The sequence below is a fragment of the Epargyreus clarus genome, unplaced genomic scaffold (genome assembly GCF_041222505.1).
Source record: "Epargyreus clarus isolate Ecla_fem2 unplaced genomic scaffold, WU_Ecla_fem_2.2 ptg000002l, whole genome shotgun sequence".
NCBI classification, from domain to species: Eukaryota; Metazoa; Arthropoda; class Insecta; order Lepidoptera; family Hesperiidae; genus Epargyreus; species Epargyreus clarus.
In genome coordinates, this window is record NW_027332210.1 from 2,858,248 (window position 1) to 2,873,752 (window position 15,505).

The following is a 15,505-nucleotide window of genomic DNA, read 5'->3' on the forward strand; positions in this document are numbered from 1 at the left end:
TTCGCTCAGTATATTTTTAACTTAAATATGAAAATAATTTTGTAAAACTTAAACTTTGAGATCCTTCTACGTGGCCATGATCTAATTCCAAATTCTATCGCCGCATCAAAACAGATGTACATCCAAAAGTCGTTATTTTAAAAAGCGCAGATCGTCGAGTCAGCGTCTAGAATACATAAGAATGCAGCGAACGGTCAACGAGGAACGAATAAAGGAGACATTGTCTCGATTTCAGCACCGATATTATGCACAATCGATAACTGAATAAATTCATTCGCTGGGACCGCGATGTGGGTCGCATGACTCGCCAAAACAAATAAAAATGCACCGATAGTCGACGGTGCATCGACCTTGCATCCTCGGAGCGATCGGCGACCCACCGAGCGATTATACCCCTTCTCGAAACTCAATAGAGCTGAATGTTCCCCGATAAGGATAGCGAAAAATAAGAAAGTAAAACCCAAGATGAAACTAAAGACGTCACGACTAAAACGCGCGATATTAAACTCTACAGCTCGCGAATAAAGCCGAGTATCACAGTCGAGTGTAAAGGAAATAAAAGACGAAGGGAAAAGATAAAGATGCATTCATAGTAGTCCGTTATCGGTGAGTCCAAGAGTAAATATTTCGCATTTCGCTTATCTCGGATTAATGCGGCGACGGCGTTTTGAAATGTTGAATTTAGACGATTGCGGGCTGTTGACCAGCTGTTGACCCATATTGTTTTGTGATTCATTTCGCAATGTCTTGCCGCTCGCCGTGCGCTTTTTAGAACGACTTTTTATACCTAAATTGAAACGGAAGTGGCGATAAGGCGCAAGTATTGCAACACACGACGCGATCACGCAATGATATTGACTTTGCTTAGGATTATTCTTATCTAAGATTTATTATATAGTGTAAATTCAATGTAATAAAGCAATGTTCTTTTTTAACACGCTTTTATTTATAATCAGAGTCGGTAAGAATTATGACGATCATATATCAAGTCATTTGCGATTCATTAATTCACTTTCTTGACGGCATTACATTTACATTGGAAATAAATATTGATAGTAGGTAAATAACTGTCCCATTCACAATTTATGTTTAGATAGCAATATTTTCAGGGGGCGTTTTGGCGTTGATCCAAAATATCTGTGGCAAATATTCGACGACTGTTAACCAGCGAACAGAATTTCAAATTCAGCGATTGTTTGTCTAACTGTCGTTCGTTTTATTTTGTGATTTGTTTCTGATGTTTGTTTTCGTATTGTTACAGATTAAAACGAGCTGCTCTCGACACTGCGAGTAATAGTGCGACCAGACGCGCGTACACTGATGATGAGTTGCAATCAGCGCTGCGCGATATCCAGTCCGGCCGGCTCGGCACCCGGCGCGCCGCCGTCGTGTACGGCATCCCGCGCTCCACCCTCCGGAACAAGGTCAACAAGTTCGGCCTCGCTTCCGACACGGGCCACGAGTCCGACCAGGACAGCGACCCCGACAGACCCGAGTCGCCACCCTCCGTCATCTTAAAAATACCTACCTTCCCGCCGCCGGACGAGAAGAGCCCGTCTCCCGCCACGCCCGTCACTACCCCGGTCACGCCGATCACCCCCATTCTACCCTCCCAGCCGCCTCTCAACGCGCCGTCGCAGTTGCTCCTACCATCCGTCTTCGCAGATCCACCGTCGACCCAGCATCTACTGACGTCCCTCAACGACGTGATAGCCAAAAGTATCAGTCAAAAGTTCCAGCAGCCCCTAGATAGGCCGCCGCACCTCGGAGACCTCCAGTTCATGAGGCCGGATAGACACGTATCGGTAATCAAAACGCCACCCGAAAATCAAAGAAATTACGCGGCGCCCAGCAATTCGAGAGGAGCGCCGAACAATAACGGTCAACCGTCGACCGGCGGCAAAGGAACGAGACCCAAGAGAGGAAAATATCGAAATTACGATCGGGATAGTCTAGTTGAAGCGGTGAAAGCGGTCCAAAGAGGCGAGATGTCGGTCCATCGGGCGGGCTCCTACTACGGGGTGCCGCACTCGACGCTAGAATACAAGGTCAAGGAGCGACACCTGATGCGACCGAGAAAGAGGGAGCCGAAGCCCCAGCAGGACGTGAAGCCGCAGCCGCCGAAGCCGCCGCAGCCGAAGCCGCCGACGAAGCCGTTCTCGAACGGGCTGAACGGCCCTGAGACGCCCGGCTACCCGCCGAGCTACCCGTTCTGGCAGGCGGGCGGGTTCGCGCCGCCCGCGCCGGACCTGTACGCGTCGCACATGATGCGGAGATTGCGCGAGGAGGCGCCGCCGCCGGCGAACGGGTCGTTCCTGGAGGGGATCATCCGGTCGAGCCTGGAGCGGCCAGCGCTGCTGCAGCGGCTGGCGGGCGAGGCGCGGCCGGACGCGCCGACGCTGCTGCGGCGGCTGGCGGGGTCGCCGGAGCCGCCCGCGCGGCGGCCGCGGCTGGCCAGCTCGGACCGCGCGCTGGCGGCGGAGATGCGCGAGGCGGTGCAGCGGCTGCGCGCGGACAAGCTGCGGCCGCGCAACGGCACGCCCACGCCGCCGCCGCCCGCCGCGCCGCCCGACCGCGCCTAGCGGACCACTCCTCAGTCTTTGTGATATTATGTAAAGTACATTCCGTTGGGACGCGCCGCCTCGAGCCCCCGTAGTGCGATACGCTTGGATTTTTCGTATTCGTTGCGTCGTTTGTGTATAACTGTTGTAGTGACAATAACGTTAGTTTTATTCGTGTAGCGATGTCGACTGGGTTCGTTTGTGCATTTACGAGTTGATTTATTTTCGAATGTATCTGTCGTAGTTTCTCGGTTCCGCTTCCCCCCCGGCGATTGTATCACCGTTCGACGCACGATCACCAAATATCACAATAGTTACCTAAACTCACAACCGGTTCGATATAACACAGCTTTACTGATGCAATATCACAATTAAATAGTTTAGAAGCCCTTGACGGACGCTCGGGACGCTATGTTAGGTGCCCTTCGGTGTTATCCTTTTAGAATCGATACGAAACAGAAGCTTATATTTTGTTTATATTTATATTGGCGTGTTATATATTTTGTTTATGTTGTCTTGCTCAATGTTGAGCATTTAAGTATATTGCGTGTTCCGACTGGAAATTAAATTTCCATTGTATTTATTTAAATTTTCGATTAAGCGGTTACTGGGCATCATGGATGTCTAATGAACACATTTAATATCATACATGTAAATGTATTTACGTGTGTATACAGATATCTATATGCAATACTAAAGGCGGGTTCCTATTATTTAGTAAAGATATGATATGTCTAAATTGACAGTCGCGATCGGGCAAACGTCAAAATGCAACTGTATCGCTTTTCCCGCCGATAAATATAATCAGTTGCGCCATAGACACATAGACCATAGTGCGCCTGTAATTAAATAAATGAGCTATTTTCAATAATTCATACCGCGATGCTGAATCTAGATATATGATATCTTTGCATTTACGTTGAGGGTCGATAGACTAGGAGGATCACACTGAAGCACTCGGTTGTCCAAACTCTCCCAAATCCGGAAGCCTCGATTTTTGATCTTGTTTTTAAGTAAAAGACAACCAAAAGTTAATGTTATAAAATCAACTATTTAAATATTTTTAAGTAATAAAACAATGTAACAAATTAATTATAAAGCTAGCTATGGGTGTAAATGTTATCGATTTTTAAGTGGACAATCGCAAATTTTGTGCGGTGTTTTTATAATTAGATAGGTAATATATTGAATGAAATTATTAGCTACGTGCGGGATCGGTCACTCCATCTCCTTCTATCGAGAGGTCGCGACACGGCGATAGTCGTTGAGAGAAAGGGACAGACGTATTTCAGTGCGCTCCGACGCGAACGGAGCTATGTTCGAACTTGTGTGCAATTATTATTTTGTAAAAAAAATAGTAATTTAAACTGTGTCTAAGCTAACACGTGGATTCTATATTACTGAATGTGATATTTAGATTACGAGCGGCCCTCGCAGCAGCCGCCCCATCACGATATATACACGAACGTACATGAATACATCTAGTGAACTTATATATTTTATGTACTATTATTGTATCTTAAGAAGATATATATTATTTTTCATGGTCCAAGTTTTAAATGTTTTATCGACTATACAAAAATATGAATAATCATTATTATATTCTTGTCGACTTTAAAATTATAACTAGCCCAAAAATCCTCAAAAAAAATGATATCTTCAAATTTATGACGTTTTTGGTGTTCAATCATAAATATATGGAGGTACGAGATGGTAAAAATGTATACGCTCTCCCAGATAAATTTAGGTAAAAACTATTTGGATATTTAAAATTATCATACGATTATTATCTACTGTAAGATACGTGTAAATGTGCGCCTCGTGAAAATTAAGAAGTCTTTGTATTGTGTATGTAACTAAAATATACATATATTATATACAAGTTAAAAGTTATTGTCGTACATTTTCTTCAGAGACCACAAGTTAGGATACTGGGGTCGAACTCGACATTTCGACACACCTCGCCAGCCCCCGGACTTTTATAGCAAACCAAATACACATACATATCCCGTGTCGAAGTGTCGAACGCACGCCCTGCAAAAAAAAAACAAAAAAAAGTCTTTAAAAAAAATTTATATTCGACATTTTACTAGTCGATAGCATTCATCTTTCGTTCTCATAATTTTCGGAAGCGTTTAGTGATTTTTGTCGATATACTGTTATGTGCATTTATCCGTGAAAGGGTGTGTTTAGCGTGTTAACACAGTTCTCGCTCGGCTGTACAACCAACTGCATTTTAAACAGCGTCCCCAAATTCGAACAACCTTTGTTTATACGTATATAAGGCTTCGTACACACAGACGAGTCTCCGATGCTACACTAGCGCCGCACGCGGCGTTAATAGACAAACAAATAAACTTGTGGATATGATACGAATGTATGGCGCTAGTTGTCTATGTCCGACACTGATTGTCTATGTGTAGAGCTGCCTTGCGACCGTGTCGAGTGCGACATCTGTTGATAGCTTAAAAAAGTTATTTTGTGTAAGTCTGTACAGAAATAATAGGATGGGACAATTTGCAAAGAGAATTTAGATATTAATGAACATTCCGTTTAGAATGTTACTAGATTTTTTAATTATAATATAAATATTTTCGCATCGGGAACAAATCATTATGTTGTTTAATCTTATTTTGTAACGTTAGTTAATTTTTAAGTGGCTTTATTTTAAATAACCCTATATTATATTATGATTATAATATTATATTGAGATGTTATACATGTCATTGTTTTTGTGCAAAGTGTTTGGGGTTCAATTCCCGGTATAAAATGAGAGTTGCGACTGATATGTAGTAGAAAATGCCGAGTGCCACAGCACTGGGCCGGTCGGTACAAATGGTATACACCGCCTTACACAAGTAATATTATTGACAGTGATCTCCACAATACATATAGCCACATTGCTTACACTCATATGTAATGCATACGTTAGGTTATTTATTTCCAAAGGAATAAGTAATATATTCATATACTTTTATTAAACAAATGATAACGTAATCATTCGCCTCAAAAATTTGGTTTTTATGTCGTTTAGGTTCGAATATCAGTGATACAAAAAGTTCCAACCATGATAACAGTACTTTAGATTGAAGAGATCACTGGTTTATTAGTGAATCGTTTTTATTGTATATTGTTCAATCATTTTTCCACATAGTTTTAAGTATTTTAGTTAATACTGTAGTGTAATTTCAATTAATAGGTAGGCGGTAGGAATTCTTTAATATTTTGTTAATTTTTTTTCGTAATGTAATAAATTCCGTAAGGATTAGGTTAGAGTCTTGAACGGTCCTCGACTGGTCCAGGAACAAAAAGACAATGAAGGGAAGTTGCATTTTTAATTAAAAATAAACATTAGAATCGCGAGATACGTGAACGTATTATCCTTATACTGAGTGCAATCATAAATCTCCTACGCGTTTCCGAACGAAGACACCGCGTCCGTTTTCTAAGATGGCGGACGTTTTCGTCGCGGGAAACTCATAAAAGACATTGCCAGATCTTACTTCTAAGCATTCGTAAACACATGTTGTTTGTTTGTGTGATTGTACCTATGTATAACCGTTTTCTAACTGCAGACAGTGTCGTAGTGTGAACGTCCAGTTTAATCGGTTCGTAGACCGAGCGACGCATACACACACGTGTCTCCACTTGCAAAACGGTCTGTAAGATTGATACTATTTTCTACATGTAAGTTTCACCTTTATTGTCACTAATTGTTTTCCTTTTACAACTGTATGTATTTCTAGAAGATTAATTTTTAAACAAAAATATAATTATTGTACTACATATTATTACAATAATTGACTTTATTAATATTGACGTTAGAATTATCGTGGAACGGAACGACGTATGATGTATTTGTTTTATCATGCTAGGAGCGGAGGAACGCTGCGATCGTTTAAAAATTATGTACAACACGAAGCATTTACTTTTAGACATATTAAATATAGTGTTATCTTTATTAAAACAATGGATAGTGTAAAATTCGACATATAATCACGGTATATTTATTTGAAAATTTAATGTAACGCTTACAACTTAATCACATCACACTGCTGGGGAACATTTCTTCTTTTTGAGAGTGTTGTCTTCGCAAAGTTTTTTTTTAATTTGTGATCGGATACAAATAAGGAATCAGGTAATGGACCAATGTATTTAGAGAGAAGACGCTGTTATTTCCTAATCGATTGAATGGCTCATGTTTTTTTTTTAATAATATATAAACCGCTAAAGGAGCTAACAAGATCAAATTATAATATTGTTATGTAATTATTGAGTACAAGTTTTAATGGAATATTTTTTTTTCAATATACCTTACTCGCCTCTTTATTTTTTGTTATTTTGTTCCTTTAGTTTTTATTATTATTATTGTTTAATTGTCATTACAGATGATTGATGAATTCGCGTTAATTTTAGCGACTCAATTATTATTTTTATTATAGATTATATATTATTCACTTCCTCAGTAAGAAAAGTGATGTTTATAGGTTTATTATTTGTTTATATCTTAATAACTGAACGTCTGTTGCGACGCAGTTGAATAAATTGGCGGCATAACCTGGGATTGGCACAACACTTGTATTGAATCTAGTCAAATTTTTAGATGTGGAAACATTTTGGAAGCTAAGCTTACGGCGATTCGACTGAGATTTTTTGATAAAAAAAGTTAAAAGTAACGTCCAAAAAGGTCGCTAGGCGACATAAAAAAAGTTGATTTGAAATTGTGGAATTGTACACGATGTATGTAGGCGAACCGTTTCTTACGTATAAATTTAATGTAACTTCTTAGCATCATTTGAGGTGAAATTTTTTCATATTATGTAATGTCCTTTATCTATAAGAACTTTATATCTTACGTTAAATATCTTACTGACGTGGCTGGTTAGGCAGGTGTAAGAATGTGCGAGGATATTTAAAACCTGTATACAATAAATTTCTTTCATTTGTTGAAGTTTTTTGTTTCATTTATAATAACATCGCTCTCACATTATCACTACTTAATTAATAAATTACCAATATAAGAATACACAATGGAATGGAGTAAATAGAAGAACAAATAAGAAAAATATAAACCTACCTCTTATTAACCTATGACACTGAAATGCATTGCCAATAATTATACACGTACAGAGATAAAGCACCTATGCTTAAAATAAATAGACACCCACCTTGCTATCTTCCCTACTTACTTTTTATTGTTACCAAAATTAGTGTCATTACAGAAAGCATTGATAAATGCGGTAATAACCCCAATTTTCAACCTAATTAGACCACAAAGACTTGCTGCTTGTTAACCTCAAGACCTAATTTGCTAAAAATAAACGAAAACAGTCGATAAGTTGACAGCCCATCGACCAAATGTCATATTATGTTCAAAAACTTCATTCGAACGCAAAAGAAATTTACAATTGCAAAGACACAAAAGTTATACGCAACAAACTCATTATTGTGGCCAGAAAACCACAAATAACATATACTTACATACATTTGTAAAGAATAATTTCGTTTTGAGATGATGCACTTATTTTTGGTGTTGCTCGCGGCTCCGTACCACTTGTTTTCAAGGCCACGTTTTAAATTTTTAAAAACAAAACTGCCAAGATGGCGCTCAAAACCGCCCAAAGAAAAAATGGCGGGAACCAGTTTTGGCGCGGATCAAATTGGTGGCTACGGCTGTAGACTGTACTCAGGCCCGGTCTATTTTCGGACGAGTGCAGATAAAGTCACTGACTTTTGAAATTCTAGATTTTATTGTATTTATTTTCTGAAGTTAAGAAGTATTTTTGATATAAAGCATTGACCCCAGAGTTGAATACATTCATGTAAAAAATAAAATGAAAACTAAGAATGAATTAATTTAGACAAAGTACATAGTTGATAGGTATCTAAGTTATGAATGTCGTGCAAATACCTACTCAACACAATAGGTTTAATTATATTTGACAAATTATATTTAAAAAATGTAACGTATAATACCTAGCTAATAATAAAGCAAGCAGTTTAATTTTAACATTGTAATTCAATATAAGTTATCAAACCGCATGACAAATTCAATAATAAATATCCAATTCGCCAAACTGTCATGCCTACGGAATACAAAATACTTTTTTATTGATGCAAAAACTATCATTAATTAGACTTATTTATTCCTCACATGTACAAAACGCTATACATGTAGCAATTTACAACACGACCAACAAAGCTACCTTCCGTTTACATAACACAACTACAGACAGGATACAAAAAAACGTTCTAATACATAACCCGAACCCGTCCACTAATCGGACGCATCAGCTTATACCTATACCCAAAGGTACCTAAATACAAAAGAGTGAATGCAAAAAGCTCAAAAAAATGCGCAGGCGCAGCGGCGAGCTGAGCCGAAAACGGCCGAATCGGAGACCGTGACCTTACTCTTTGCTCTTGACTTACTTGCGCGCGCCTGTGTGCGTGTGTCGAATGCAATTCGGGTACTTTGACTGGTTGGCTTTTTTTCTCGTGTACAAAGATTAAGGAGGCAGTAGGGCGGGTGGAAGTATTTATTAGGGATGGATTTAGGTAAATAAAAGCATTTTGTGTGCCTTTGATCGAAGGCGGTAGTTACTAATAGTAATATTTGAGCAATAATTGTATTTTTAAGTAGCTTTCGTGTTTGTAATGTTCATGTTTTAATAGTGTGGTGATTCGAACTCTGAGAAAGAAGGTTTATATTTTACGTACAACGTATCGCTTTTTCATTATATTGGTAGGGACAAGACACATCGTGAGGAAACCTACTTACCTAACTAACAATTGTCCAAAAAGTCCTCACTGGAATGTTAAATCTGCTAATATGCATTTGGCCATTGTTGTGGTCTATGTGGAGACCTTAAATTATTCTCATTCTGAGAGGAAACTCTGCGTCCAGCAAAGAAACACTTAATTTAAGTAGATTAAGTGTTTCTTCGCAGGGCACAGGATTTAGTTAAAGCTTAGTTATGGCAATAGCGACAAAAAAGTAGCAATTACAAAAAGCACCTTCTACCATCATAATCTATGGCTTGCAATTCGGATACTTTTTGTCGTTGTTTGCACTACTACATCAGCATGCATCCTGTGCATGTGCGCGTGAATTTTTCGCATGCGTTTGGGCAACGCACTCGGCACGATGGCACTGACCTTGGCCAACGCAGCTGCGCGAGGGAGCGGCCGATGGCGCGATTCGGTGATTTTGACAACTGATTATTCCAAATTTGAATTTCGTTATGCAATTGACTTGTTTTGACATATTATTCTTCCACATTTGAATTTTTATGCAATTGAGTTGTTGACAGAACGTTGTTCCAAATTTGAATGTTGAATGCGATTGCGATTCTTTGAAATTTAAATTTGTTTATAATTCAGTGGTTTTAGGACATTATAGAGTGTTTTGGAGAGAACTATGTAATGAAGCTTTAACTAATAATAAAATACAATAAAGGATAAACGAATCCCCTTATTTTTAACAACAATTTATGCTTGAAATGCTTGTCAACGGCAACAATAATAGTTTCCAGTCAATGATTCCAGCCGGTAAAAATGTAAAAAATAGTTAAAATAATGATTTTATACATTTTACATCAGATTTTTTTTCAGAACCTTTTTGAAAGCTGTTTTATCTGTACTATTTACCTACCGAATGAAATGAATTTTGTGATGACCTGTCTTTCGTAATAAAAAACTACTAGGTAAGCAGATTTAGATAGAACCTGCATAGAAAAAGAAACTTTCTAATACAATAGACCTAACAGGCAGGTTTTTTCCTCGAAACTATAAACTCCGAAATAGAAATCAAAATTGTAAAATTCCAGTGGTCAGCAATAAAATTACGTTATCAACGGTATTTTTATGAAAAGTCGAAATTGCGTGCAGTGCATAGCTGTATGAGCTTCACGGTAGCACTAGGGGTTGTGGAATCAGGGTTGCCAACCACAGCATAGGGCAAAACTGTAGAAACGGTTGAAAAAAACTGTAGAAAACTGTAAAAATCATATTAAAAAACAGTAAATCTATATCTTTATATGTTTATTATTTAATTATAGTCATAAATAGAATACATTATAGGGAGAGAATAAAAACAATACAATTATAGTTTAAGAACTTAAAACCACGCCAGAATCGCACAAGGAAAATCGTTAATCCTGATCCTGATGAGGAGATAGGAATGAAATTATTAAGATCACGTATTGTCATCGGTTCTTGACAATTGCTCAAAATTTTAAATTAATCGGACCTTTCAAAGTGGGTAAAAATCGAGTTCAAAGATTCTATTACATACATGCATACAGGTCAAGCTAATAAAAGCGTGGTAAAAAATCATATAATTATAAAAGTTTTTATCAAATTAAATGTAAAAGTCTCAAACATTATGTGAAATCAAATTAGCAATATAAAATTTAAAAACTAGTATGGAAATGCTAATCCACTACAGATGTTGGCGAAAACAGAATTCTACCGCCGGTCGACGACCGGTGACCGAAATGATCCACCAATAACGCCATCTATTAAATTGGTTGACTATTATAGTCCGCGCCAAAATGCTAGTCCGCTCTAAAGTTGTTGCGAGCAGGTGTAGTCATACAATTAGCTATGGCGACGCGATTCATTTCTATATTGAAAGCGGACTAGCAGTTTTACGCGGACTATACATCCGGTACGATAGTGTATGGAATTCGTAGCGAAGCAAATAGATGCCACTAGCGTCTTATATAAAAACTGTAGATTTAGAAGCCTAAACTAAAAACTGAGAGAACTTCTAAAAAAATGTGAGCCGTCACGGGACGCCTGGCAGATGTGAAACATCGACATTATTTTGTAAAAGTAATATGCAGAAAAGGACATATTGTGATAGGAACTAAATATGTCATAATGATAAAATAAAATATTACGATTTTTTTCCAGATAACGATGACTATTTATTCAATAAACATTTATTTTCATTAAATATTGCGCATGGCGACGCGTCACCACACCGTACACACTACTGCATATAGACTGTATATATATACCATCGTATAGCATGGCGTCGCCACGGCATGCGTCGCCACGGTTTTACGTGCGGCTATAGATGTTTCACATCAAAAACTGTAGATCTACAGTTAAAATTGGGTTGGCAACACTGGAATAGCAGACATAGTTTGCAGCAATTATCCGGTAGGGCACGCAAGCACGGCAGGTGACAATTTCGGCGATGTTTTGTTTCCACTCTAATTGGATTTTAATTAGGGCTTTTACGTGACGTCATGTTGTGGTCTAAATAAATGGAAATAAATGCTATGATAGTCTAAACGCAATGATGCCGCAACAAGAAAGCCTAGTGTTTAAAAATCGGCCTATCGTCAATGAGGTCCGAAGTACTCCGAAGCTCGAACTCCAAACTTATCTAGTCTTATGCGTATTAAAATTATCACTTGCTTAATCGATTCGATACGAGATCACCTACAAGTCTAAGAATTCTTGAAAATCAAATCAAATCAAAAAGTGTTCTGTAAAGAACCTATTTTGAATAAAAAAAGTGATTTGATTTGATTTCGATGGGATTGTTAACTTTTTTTTTATAATATATGTATTAAGCGAACATGCAGTCCAACTGATGGTAAGTGGTCATTACCGGCATGGACATCTGTGACCAAGTCCATATAAAAAAGGTTCTATCTGAAGTAGATTGCAATGCATTACCACTCCTGAGGGCTCAATTGTAAGTCCGGCATCCACAACCTGCCTCCAAAACCTAGAACTACTAGTTGATACTGAATATTTATACTAGCATTGGAGGAATATTAGCTAAAACCTGAAGAAGTTTGTTGCCATCTTCCATGGGCCGGTCGGTACTGACCACTTATTATGAAGGTACACTGGAAGGTTTGCTACTTCAACCTTATTAAAATATTGGAAAGTGGCTCTCTATCCGCCGCTATTAATAATTAATCCATCCAAGTTTTACTCACTAAGGATCAAAATAAGACAATGTCTAGTATGAATGAATTGTTAAATGTCTATCATTTATCAATAATTAATAATGATGATGTCATCCAAAATAGTAAAAAAGCGTAGTAAAAATAAAATTATTATAAATACTTCTTTTTTAGATAAATGTAAAACAAGATACTGGAGCTAATGCTTTATTAATTATATGTAAAAATGATGGAATTAAAAAAAGAGAATAATTATAAAAAAAAAAGACAAACCCACTGAGTTTCTTACCGGATCTTCTTAGTAGAGTTCGCGTTCCGATCCGGTAGTAGTTTAAGAAAAATATTGTACCTGACAATTTGTAAGTGCCGTCGTTGGCCTATACAAAATAAATATATTTCATTTCATTTCATTTCACCGTGACGATATTCGCCGTCTAAATGAGGGTAGTCCGCTGCAACGCTAATGCACTCCATGCATGCGATATTTCAGCTATTTCGGAAATTACACTGAACAAACTACGAATAAAGCGAACGCCATTTTCGACATCGAGCACAATGAGCAATCGTTAATCAACTGAGTAAATACTTTTTGTTTTTGAATTGCATTTAAGAATTTTGTTCCAAGAGAATTTGGAGTGAATGATAATGAACGTAGAGAGATAAATTATTAGACTCCAAATGAAAAAAAGTCTTTTTTTATACTATAGGAGTAGCAGATGAGCATGCAGTCCACCTGATGGTAAACGGCTACTGCCGCCCATGTACACCTGTAATCAACCGCAGGATTAGAATTCAACCTGAGGTCGGCCACAGATGCGCTGCTTCCCCTGAAGACTAAACTGGAACGCCTCGGAAAAGTATACCTCCCTTACCTTAGTTCTACCAAGTTCTTGTAAAGTAAAGGAAGTAATTATTTAGATATGTAAGTACAGCATATAGTAACTGATATCTGCTCTCTATAAGCATCTGTAATCAGTCCTATGAAGTTCTCCTACATGAAATCGCTCAAAGTCGCATTGCCTCTGAGGACTAGCAGTAGAATTTTGATCCGGAGGCACCACCGCCACACCTATTTCTGCCTAATAATTGGAGTGTTAAGGGCTGCTGTGTTCTGGTTTGAACGGAGTGGTAAGGACTACTTATTCGAGTTCTTTCAACTCAGCCCTTGGGGGTAGTATGCATCTGAGGCCAACCTCATGTAAACTCTAATCTAATCTGGGATTGATTACAGATTTCCAAGGGCCAGTTACCTTCAGGTGGCTTGCTACTTCTATACTTACTATAAAAAAATAAAATTTTGAGATAAAATCGGCAGCTCGAATTACATGCACAACGCATTAGCGCCGTCTGTAGATTTTCGGCACACATTTTGAAAACTGGGTCAACACACAGCTCTTTATGTGAATCATAAGATTCATGTGAATATTTTTATGAGTTTTAAATCTGGGATTTAATGGATGAAACAGTTCTTACAACGACACTATTGTTGTAATTTTAATATTTTTTAATCTACTAAACTGGTGGTGGTAAGTCATCACCAACTCTTTGCTGTCCCACTGCTGGGCACGGGTCTCCTCTCAGAATGAGAAGGATTAGGACATAGTCTACCGCGCTGGCCGAGTATTGGTAGACCTTTGAAAACTTTTTTTCAAGATTTCTCAGGTAGGTATTAAGTTTGTCTCACAACATTTTCTTTTACTGTTAATTAAGCAACAGATAATTAATTTCTAATACGCACATAACTAAAAAATCCTGAGGTATTTGAACTTCGGATCCCTCAATCAAGAGGTCAAGTTTCTTCAGTTGTTCTGGCGGTGGTCACTGGTGGTGGTAAGTAGGACTAAAGATGGCAGAAGAAATTATTAATTAATTTCAGTCATAACAATAATATTCATATAAGAATTATATACCTTATTTTTTATGTAAAGAAAACTACAAACAAGCTGTCCATTGTCATCAACCCATTACTGGATTCGAAACTCAGACTCTCTCCTCTGATCCTATCCTCCATAGAATTCAAACTCAGTTAGGATTTTAAGGGTGAAATAAGTATGGTCGGCCACAGATGTGTTGCTACCTCTGAGGACTAAGTTGGAAAATTATGTCTTCCTGTACCTACCACACCCATCAAACCAGAACACAGCAGCGCTTAGCACTGTTGTTATTAGGCAGAAATTAGTAATTAACGTTAAGTAGAATTGAAGACTTACCCTAAGTTGATAACAGGCACGTTACTACCCCTGAGGACTAAGTTGGACTAAGTTGGACGTCTCGTACATATGTCCTCCTCAGCCCATCTATAAACCAGAACACAGTAGCGCATGACATTTCTGTTACATAAAAATAGATGTGATGTAGGTGACGACGGAGCTGAACCACTACCACTCGTTCTTAGAACAACGGTTTTCACGATGTTAATGCAAATGTCGCGCTTTTGGGAATTTTCAGTACAGATTCTTAAAACTAGGTCAACATCAGTTTACATCACTTATCTATATGACACTGAAGATCGTCATTGACAATTTGACGAATGACTATAATTAATTACATGAATAAGTAGATACCTATGTAGGTATATGGTTTCAATTTGTGGGGATTTGTCACATCCATTGCTACCGTGTCCATTGCTAGCAGTCTTACGTTTTGAAGAAAGGATGTAGATGCCAGCAGACGTATTTAGGTAAGTAGGTAAATATGAAGCGAGCATTTAGTCCTCAGGAGTTACAAGCATCTGTGATTGGCGGCAGATAAACCTGAACCAAAAAGGGCGTTAGTCACAAGTATCCACTACAGTAACCACTTACCATCAAGTGGAGTGCATGTTGTCCCTACTTCTGCCTAATAACAGTAGTGTTAGACGCTGCTGTGTTCCGGTTTGAAGGGTGTGGTAAGGGATATAGACTTTTTCGAGGCGTTCCAGCTTAGTCCTCAGGGGTAGCGGCGCATCTGTGGCCGACCTCAGGAAGGAATATCTAATCCTAACTGGGGTTGATTACAGGTGTCCATGGGCGG

The 15,505-nt window shown here is 38.4% G+C and overlaps 1 protein-coding gene across 4 annotated transcripts in view; it reads left to right on the top strand.

The window, feature by feature from the left end:
• Eip93F (Ecdysone-induced protein 93F) overlaps positions 1 to 7,512 on the top strand; it is a 287,440-nt gene extending 279,928 nt beyond the window's left edge. For all 4 annotated transcript variants that reach the window (XM_073077914.1, XM_073077923.1, XM_073077930.1 and 1 more), the window contains one exon: positions 1,262 to 7,512. In XM_073077914.1, the coding sequence (XP_072934015.1) occupies positions 1,262 to 2,582 (1,321 nt within the window). In that variant the 3' untranslated portion in view covers positions 2,583 to 7,512. The remainder of the gene's footprint in view (positions 1 to 1,261) is intronic.
• The last annotated feature ends 7,993 nt before the right edge of the window (positions 7,513 to 15,505 follow it).